Genomic DNA, 10,052 nt, shown 5'->3' with positions numbered 1-10,052 from the left:
TCTCCATATAAAAATAATAATTATTATTATTTTAACTATTATTATTTTTATTATTATTATTATTATTATGTAAACACAATATATTGCACATGTATTAAATAATAATAAGAAAAGAAAAGAGTCTCAGGAAATAAATAGCTGGCAGTGATTACAATCTAAGAATATAGAAATAACATAAGCAAAATGAATCATAGTCCAATTGCAGTCACTAAGGGTAAATCTCTTGGTCATCCAATGACCCCACCACCGGCTCCCTCAGCCTATTACCTTTTAAGGGATAAGATCAAATCTAATGAAGAAGAATTTGTATCCTTTGAACAGTGATGGGTAAGGGAGCCTGGTGGTGAGATCATTGGATGACTAAGAGATTTGCCCATAATGGCGGCAAGTGGAGTTGGCTCCTTGCAAGAAAACCAACTTTAGGAACTTCTGTAGGTTTTATGTATCTGACCACATGTGAGTGCATTTCATTGCTTTTTTATAATACATTGGTATGGTTTGCTGCACAAACGAGGACGTTGTGTGCTTTATGTCATTATAGAAACAGTGATGGAATCATCTTCAAATCTATGCCGCCAGCTAACAAGAAGAAACCTGACAACTTGCATAGGAGCTGAATTGTGGTGTGATTACTTGGGGCTGGAGGATCTGGGACTACAGAAGTATTAGTTAAGCATTAGTTAGCAGTTCAAACTGCATTTTGAACTGTAGTGGAGCAGCATTACCAAATATCTATCATGGAAGGTTTTGGGGGAAAGGAAGCGCCTAGATTTTAAGTATAACAGACTAATTGTGCATATGGTAATGCTTATGGTAGCAGTTCTTGTAGGGTGTAGTGCACTTTATCTGTGTTTGCAATATGAATTTAATGGTGGTATTACTACTGCCAATAGATGACAGCTTGTAGCCTGCCCGTTTGCTTGTTTCATATAGTAATCAAGACAGTGGGTACCCTGAATGAAGCCATTGACAATATACAGTATGTTCATGACTATAATTGGTCAATGGTGTCAACCAGCATCATCGGCTGGCTGCTTTACATTCAGCTGGGGAGCTGTCAGTTGATACAAATTACAGTGGGAAAGTATTGTTGTGCACAATTTGTTGTGTTTGTTCCACATTGCCCAGTGATGTAGATCCATGGTCAATCATGATGAACAATGCCACAATGACCAAGAGACACTATCACTGCTTCCCCCACTGCTACTCCTGCCGCTTCTCCCACCACCATTGCTGTTACATATAACATCTCCCTGGCCAGCTTCAGAAAGTCAATAAACTGGCTGGGCATCCTAGGTGACATTCATAGCAGACACTTATCAAGGATAAGGGTCTGGTATGGTTTTTGGGGATCCCCATGCTGTTTTTTTTTACAAAGAAAAAGGGTCTGACTGTAAGATTTCATTTAGTGGCAATTATTTTTGTTCCTAAATGTCACTTTTCTGGGAGTACATTCTACAGGTGTGCCACTTCATGCGCAGGTATAAGGCACCCCCAAGCGTGTCATTTAATTTATGTATTTTTAATGTTGTTTTTTCAACCTTATTAAAAGAGCTGGCCCCTTGCTGAACAGTGTTTTTAAACTTTTTTTGTATTGACAATGTCCCCCGTTGCAGTGCCCAGCTATCCATGCCATTTGTTTGACAATACCTTGCTTAATAGCCTTGGAAATGTTGAGAAATTATTTTCAAGATGCACCTCTGATAGACTTTAATTGGGTTCAGATTAAAGTTTTCAATTTCCAGATTTTAAGATAAGTTAAATGTGTCTAAAGCTCTTTTTATGCACACCTTATTTTAAATAGATGTTTATAAATTGTAGTTTTAGTGCTAATCTCCTGTCTATAATTAAGATGCAATTATTAAAAATTGGTATAATAATATATGATGAACAAGAGTCAGCAGGAAAATGGTTAGCAACAAGAAGTTTCCTCAGAGGCAGTACAGTGGCTCAGTGGTTAGCATTTCCACCTCCAACACTCCAAAGACATGCTGGTGCGTAATTTGGCCCTAGTGTGGTATTGTACAGCATGTGGCCAAGATGGCTGCCTCCTATTTGCCACAACACCAATTTGATAGAAATATAAATCAGTTAGAAGAAAAATTTCTAGGATCTTTAGGAACAAAAACATTTAAACATAAGACCTATGTGAAAGCATTTTGTATATTTGTTTGATAAGTGCAAACAAAGTCCCAAAATCATTATGGAGCAAGGTACTTAGAGGGAAATCAGCACTCCTAACCCGCAGAGTTCATGGTCAATGACTGAGAAAATATTGCATATAGTGGGTCAGCCTGACAGCGAGTCAACCAGTATGTTTAGGAGAAGTCAGACACGGCAGTCATCATGTTAATATCACAAAAGGTTTATTTTAAAGGGTATCTAAACCCAGGAAAAATGTATCATATACAGGTGAAACTCGAATAATTAGAATATCGTGCAAAAGTAATTGCAGTAAGTGCTGCAAAAGGGGCCCAAACCAAGTACTGAGTACATATGCATGCTTGTACTTTTCAGAGGTCTGATATTGTTCTATGTACAATCCTTGTTTTATTGATTGCATGTAATAATCTACTTTTTTGAGGTTGTGGATTTGGGGTTCTTGGGGTTTTCATGAGCTGTAAGCCATAATCATCACAATTATGACAAATCACGGCTTGAATTATCTTGCTTTGCATGTAATGAGTCTCTCTCATATATTAGTTTCACCTTTTAAGTTGCATTAGTGAAATAAATGAACTTTGACCGATATTCTAATTATTTGAGTTTCACCTGTATTGCAGTTGCCAGTCCTTAGATGTGGTGGCTGCATTAGGTTTTTGTTTTTTTTCATGTTGTGATCCTGCCAGTAACAATATTCTCGCCAATGTCCACCATTACTGTATCTTTTATCATAAGCAGGAAGTGTGGGAGGACTACAGAACATCTTCCCCACACCTCCATGACATAGGGCAAAGTGTTCTGTAATATAATGATAGCTGATGGGTCCGATAATAAAGCAGGATCTCTGAATAAACATTGTGATTGTGGGCATAGTGTTCTGTTTAGGCTTTTCTTTTTTTTGTTGTATCTCTATAGGTTAAACTCGATGGAGATGTGTCTTTTTTCAACCTGACTAACTATGTAACAATGTAAGGATCAGCAGTTTGTTTTTTTGTACTTCTCAAGCAGATATAAGAAATGCTTTCAATTATATATTTAACAGAACAAGAGAAAGCAAATAAGAGTAGTCCATTTTGAAGGTTTACATATGCTTGTTGGTGTTAGGGGCACGTTATGTGAATAGGACAGTGAAGGCGTTTTATTACACATAGGTTTGGTGTAGAAAACCCAACACCAATCACTGTTAGGATAGTTCTCAGCACCAGATATTAATGTGGGTATTATTAGTTCTAATAAAAGTTGTTTTTTTGTGACACAAAGGCATCAAATAAGAACAACATCACAGTAATTTACCTTCTGGGGTTCCATGACATGGACAGATTTAATGTATTGCTCTTCATCTTGCTGCTCATCATTTACTGTGTGACAATATTAGGCAACTCCTTGATCATCACACTGGTGGCCTTCAGCAAGAACCTCCACTCTCCCATGTACTTCTTCCTCACCCAACTCTCCATAGCTGACATCTTGCTGACCACAAATATTTCCCCCGTCACGCTAAATATTATACTACATCCCCAGACCTCCATATCTTTTCCTGAATGCATAACTCAGCTTTATTTTTTCATTCTAATTGAGGGATTTGAATGTTTTCTTCTGACGATGATGTCTTATGACCGCTACCTAGCCATTTGTGCTCCGCTGCATTATGTCTCCATTATGAACCACGTGCTTTGCATTAAATTAGTTGTTGCGTCCTGGCTCTTAGGCTGCACCGTAGCACTGATTCTCATACATGGCATAAATCAACTATATTTTTGCCAGTCAAATACCATTGACCATTTTTTCTGTGATTATTACCCTCTGATGGAACTTTCTTGCTCAGATGTGTCTATGGCTCGAATAGAAGCCACCTTTATGTGTATTTTTGCAATTGTCTTGCCATTCTTTGTGATACTAATTTCATATGTGTATATTGTTTTAACCATATTAAAGATATCCACCTTTTCTAGAAGACTGAAATCCTTTTCGACTTGTAGTTCCCACCTGACGGTGGTGTCTATATTTTACGGGACTTTAATCGGCACGTACATGATTCCAAATGAAGGACAAACGCAGATCCTCAGTAAGACGGTGGCATTGCTATACACTGTGTTGACTCCTTTACTAAATCCTTTCATATACAGTTTGAGGAATAATGACATTAAGAAAGCTTTGAGAAAGTTCACAAATAACCAAAAAGGCTTTTGATAAAAAATCTTGAATAAAATGTACAGAAAAGACATGCTGTATAACTGTTTATAACTATGGCAAAGCACCTGCAGCCTTCAGTTAAGTTCAATTGATCTCAGGTTGCCCCTCGTTTGGTTCAGCCGTCTTCAAATTCCAGCAACGAATCCTGCTAATCTGGCCTGCGTTCTTTATAGTTTCACCCTCCTAGCCTTTTTTATTGCAACTCCTAATGAAAGTCAACCAAGCAGAATTGCAGATCACCAATACATTAGCATTTGACAGGTTGAGGTAAGCACAAGATGGGCCAGCAAGCATAACGACCCCGTGACCTCGCATCTCACTGAGTCATAAAACTGAGAGTTACAATACTATCCCAATTTTCATAACTTGAAATGGGAGAGAGATACTGTAAAATTAATTACACAAAAAGCTGTGTCTCGTCAAGGCAAAGCCATACTTATCAATCGTGGACAGGTTATGATGGTCTGACAAGCCACATTAATTCTCAGGGTCCAAACATAATTCACATATACACAAAGTTTGGTCTCAATATAAAACTAATTTCATGGCACACCATAATGTAGGGATTGTCGGACAGTATTGTGTATGAATCTGACCATTTGGGAGGACCAGAGAAGGACCTTGTAAAGTCTTAGCCCTCCTTCTCCCCCTCCCTGCCTTATGGACCGGCTCCGTGACACCCCCTAAGGGACTGACAAAAAGATGCTGCAGAGGCAGCTGTGGAGTCTCTTGTTTTACTATCAAGTAGAGGGACCCCCCGCAACATCAAGAATCTCGTAACATCAAAACTCCAAGAAGAGTTCCCTGCTAACATCAGGAAAGAAACTGTGCAAGCCTTGTTATGGAGAAGAGCCAGTTCGACCCATATTTTGTGCACTGAACTGGACTCTGTCAGAATCTATAAACCCAGGACTTGTTAAGTATTCTTTTTTATTAATCCTTTTTATTTTTACTGGTGTTATGTATTTGTCTCTCTTTATGAATATTATTTCTGTATATTTTTCCTGCACCATTTCTTTTATTAAAAGAACAATCTTAAAAATCATTAAGCTTATCCCTACACACTACACCAAAAAAGAACGAATCTAAATAAGTATCCTTGCCTCTGTGAAGAGCGCTACTTCATAGTGAAATCTGTCATATTCCTGCCTGAGAGGACAGCGGTATCATAGGCTTGGTTTAAGTTTTTTGTGAAGTGTCACAACACTTGCTGAGATTGGCTCATGTGCCCATTAACACATGTAGTGGCAGTGAACGTTTGGTGTGTATAGGTTTAACCTCGGAGTAAACCAATCCTAGTAATGATCGCTCTCAGTCTGCTGGCCAGAGATTGTTGTTCTGTGAGCTGGGAAATCTCTGTGCAGGGTAAGGCTGGAAGTTATACCCCCACATCCTTGTGAGGGCTCGGTCGAATCAGAACTGCATATAGTAACATGTGATTGATGTACAACGAGTTCGGACCAGACGCATTCATCACATACACACCCTCTTATAATTAGGGATGTGGCTGTGTTCAGAATTAACCAGTCACATTCAAACTGATCTTAAATAGTAGGGATGCACAGATACTTTTCGAGTACCAGTGCAGATACTTGGCATTTTCATGAGAACTACCAGGGTTGCAGGGGGTGCAGCTGGGATCTAGCTCTGGCGCTCCACCACTGTCCTGAAATCATTAGTCTGTATTGTTTTAGTGCATCCCTCTATTTATATTTATAAAAACAAAATTGTACATTAAAACCTAGATGTACAAATCCCGGGAGTTCCGTGTGCTCCTTACAAATGACAGCGGCCTCCTAACTTTTGAATTTTTCTCTAGTCTAGTCTGGGAGCTCAAAAGTATCGGTACATGTACTCGTACTTGTACCGAGTACTGTACTTGGTATCTGTGCAACCCTATTAAATAGTAGTCAGTACACATCTGCCATCAATTAAAGTGACTCAGATTAAGCCCATATAAAGTTCAGCTGTTCTAGTAGGCTTTTTCTGTCATTTACGCAGTTGCCTCTTGCAGCACATATATTTGTGTAAATTGTTCACATATTAACACCAATTATTTAGTTTAATTTGTTCAATCTGTGCTATTATTTAAATATACAAGGTTCTCCTTTCCTCACAGCAGCTTTGGGGTTAATAACTTTTAGTTGATTCCAGGAGCACAGACTTATTTTCTTTCACAAAGATTTTATTGTGTTTTGTTTTTCAAGATAACAGTTTAGAACATACATCATAACATTGTACTGAGTACAGTAAAAATGTTGATGCTTGCAAAGGTTTAGGGATCGCGAGATCCGTAAGGTTAACAATGAAACGCATAAAACAGAAAATATAATTTAAAGTTAGAAGAGCATGTTATATCAATCACATAGCTCGCTATGACATAACTTTACGATTAGTAATGTATAGGCCAGGTAGTCTGCTCTAGGTGTCCTTCACCAGTTGAGTGACATCTCACGGACATGGCCCCATGAGTTACATTGGGCTATCTAAGGTAGAAGAGAGAGTAGACGAAAGGAAGAAAAGAAGTAGAGGGGCAGTTCTCCAGTAGGAGAGAAATAGGAGAAGGGAAAAAATGTGGTGTTGGACGTCCCCGCTAGCCATGCCCCTCAGAGCCCCGGTCGGTCATATTGCTGTCAAGCTCTCCCATGGCAGGGCTGGATGGGCATATTGTACCCAAGGACCCCAGGTTTTCAGGAAGTTTTTTTGCATGTCTAGGAGGATGCTAGATAGTTTCTCGTTAATAAAGAAAAAAATCTATCCTGCGTCGCACCTCTGCAAAAGATACAATTTGCTTTCTCCATGCCTGAGATATGGTCTGTTTAGCAGCTAGCAGTATGTATACTGCAAGTTTGTGTTGCGATTTTGTGAGGTTTACTGGTTTAAGATGTAGGAGTGCAAACCACGGATCCTTGGATATTTGAGTCTGGAAGAGGTTCCTGAGGAGGCGGAATGTGCGTGCCCAGAATCTGCTGAGCATTGGGCAGGCCCACCAGGTGTGTAGGACATCCCCAACTGTTGAGCAGCCCTGAAAGCAGGAGGCTGACCGACCAGGGCCCGCATGTGCCAATCTTGCTGGGACCATGTACCATCTCATCATGGATTTGTATGCCGTTTCCATGGACGTGACATTAATTGTGCACATTGCGGCTGTGGTCCAGATCTGTTGCCATTCTGCCTCTGAATTGGTGGTTCCCAAGTCACGCTCCCATTTCGAGACATAACCATGATGCATGCGGGAAGAGACAGAGTTAAGCTGGGCATATAGTAGAGAGATCAGTTTTGGTTGTGCTGGGGTGTGATAGCATATGTGTTCAAAGACAGACATGTTTGGGGATGTCTATGGTTAATGTGGCTGGAGGCCCAGTGTCTTAGCTGTAGGTAATGGAAAAATTCCGCAGCCGGAGCTTGCATAGTCTCCTGATTGGAGGGCCAGCTGCAAATGCTATCCCTTTCGAGGAGGTCATGTAAATATGAGAAGTTGTGTGTGTTCCACCACGTGAACGCCCCAGGGGAGGCCAGGCCCGGAGGGAACAATGGGTTGCCCACAATGGGAAGCAGTGGTAAGTGTGGCGAGATCAATTTGCTGTAGTATTTGGTGTTGTCCCAGATTTTTAGGGTTAGGCGCATTACGGGACTCATGGCTCTGGGGGCGTTCAGGTGGCGGAAGCCAAGGTAATGCCCTTATTTCTATGGGTGAGCACAGTGCCCCCTCCATCTCAGTCCACAGCGGTGCTTGGGAGGCTAGGAACAGGCTTGTTATTGGTGCTATTTGCGTTGCCTGAAAGTACTTACTGAGGTTTGGCAGTCCTAGCCCTCCCTGTCGTTTATGAGTGCAGATAGTGCCCTTAGGGATCCGTGGACGTTTATTTTGCCATATAAAACCTAATATTTGGTTTTGGAGGGCTCGCATGGCATGGCCTGGGATTGCAATTGGTAGCGTGCGGAAGTTGTATAGCAATTTAGGGAGGAGGACCATTTTGACAGAATTTACTCTCCCCATCCAGGAAAGGCAGTGATGGGACCAGGTGGATAGCAGATCTCTAGCCAGTTTAAATAGAGGGGTGTAGTTGGCTTTATATAGCGAGTCATAAGTCTGTGTTAGAGTAATTCCTAGGTAGCTGAGCTGGTTATTCCGCCAGGTGAAGGGGAAGTTGTCACAGATTGAGTCTACCGTTACTGGCTCTAGGTTAATATTGAAAGCTTGCGATTTATGTTTATTAATGGTGAGACAAGAGATGTGGGAAAATTTGTTTAGGGTGGCCAATAGGTTTGGTAGGGTTGTGTGCGGCTGGGATATGGAGAGAAGCAGATCGTCCGCGAAAAGATTTACTTTATATTCCTGTCCCCCCGCCGAGATACCCTGTATGTCGGGGTTTTGCTGTAGCGACTGAGCTAAGGGCTCGATAGCCAGGACAAAAAGGATAGGGGATAGTGGGCACCCCTGTCTGGTACCTCGCAAGATTGGGAAGTGGGGAGAAGTGTGCTGCAGATACCTCACTGATGCCGTTGGACTATCATACAGAGCTCTAAGCCACTGCGTAAAGGTTTCTGGGAAGCCCCACTTCTCCAGTGCGTAATATAGGTATTCCCAGGAGAGTGAGTCGAAGGCTTTATGGATGTCCAACGACAATAGCATACCTCTACTGCCGGAAGTTTGCATGTAGTGGATCAATTGTATGATTTTCCTCGTGGCGTCAGAGGCTTGGCGCCGGGGGGGGTGAAGCCCACTTGGTCTCTGTGGATCAGGTTTTCTAGGAATGTGTTTATTCTGGCGGCTAGGATTTTCGAGAGGATCTTTGTGTCTATGTTTAATAAAGAGATAGGCCTATAATTGTGAGGGTCAGATTCGTCTTTGTCGGGTTTGGGTATCATAACTATTTGTGCCAGGAGAGAAGCAGAATGTAATTTTGAGCCCAATTTCAGGTGGTTAAAGATGTCTGTCAGATGTGGGGCTAATATGTCAGAGTATTTTTTGTAATATAGAGCAGAGAAACCGGATTTTTGGGATTTGAGCGTTTTTATGGCCATTTGTACCTCCTGCAGAGAAATGTCTGCCTCCATCTTCGCCTTCATGGGGTCGCTAAGGGTCGTAAGCTGGATGTTTTAAAAAAAGTTATCAGCCGCTTGTTTATTAAATATTGGGGGTTTGCTATAGAGACGTGCTAGTATGGAGCCGAATTTGGACACGATTGTAGCTGGGTTTGCAGAGCTGGAGCCATCCGCGAGTCGGAGTCGGATTGGGCGCACTCCCTTAGGTTTGGGGTGCAGCAGGTTTGTAAGCATCGAGCCAGGTTTATTGGCTCTAGCATAAAAATTTTGTTTAGACCATCTCAATTGTTTTTCGGTTCTATCATTTAGCAGGAGATTCAGTTCCACCTTTGCTGAGCAAAATAGTTTGCCTGCGGCAGCTGTGGGGTGCACCTTCCACTCCGCCTCCAGATGCTCCAGGTCTCTGTACAGCGTTTGTATTTTGCGTTCCCTTTCCTTTTTCCGACTGGAGGCCAACTGTATGAGGTCTCCCTTGAAAGGTGGCCTCCCACAGTGAAATCAGTGAGGTTACCGATGAGATGTTCTCGGAAAAGTACCTGGTGATATAAGATTCAACCAGATTCGCTGTGTCGGTGAAGGAAAGTAACAAATCGTTTAGGCACCATGTGAACCCAGCCAGACGGGAAACTAAAGATGTGCAGCGAAGG

General features: G+C 41.5%; 1 protein-coding gene across 1 annotated transcript in view; it reads left to right on the top strand.

The window, feature by feature from the left end:
* The window catches only part of LOC108789725 (olfactory receptor 10A7-like), a 7,000-nt gene extending 2,647 nt beyond the window's left edge, over positions 1-4,353 (top strand). The window contains exon 2 of the mRNA XM_018559808.1: positions 3,424-4,353. Within this exon, the coding sequence (XP_018415310.1) occupies positions 3,424-4,353 (930 nt within the window). The remainder of the gene's footprint in view (positions 1-3,423) is intronic.
* Positions 4,354-10,052: the final 5,699 nt, after the last annotated feature.

Source organism: Nanorana parkeri, unplaced genomic scaffold (genome assembly GCF_000935625.1).
Source record: "Nanorana parkeri isolate BGI_ZX_2015 unplaced genomic scaffold, ASM93562v1 scaffold416, whole genome shotgun sequence".
Lineage (NCBI taxonomy): Eukaryota > Metazoa > Chordata > Amphibia > Anura > Dicroglossidae > Nanorana > Nanorana parkeri.
Note: the sequence above shows the minus strand (reverse complement) of the source record. Positions and strands in the feature narration are given on the sequence as shown.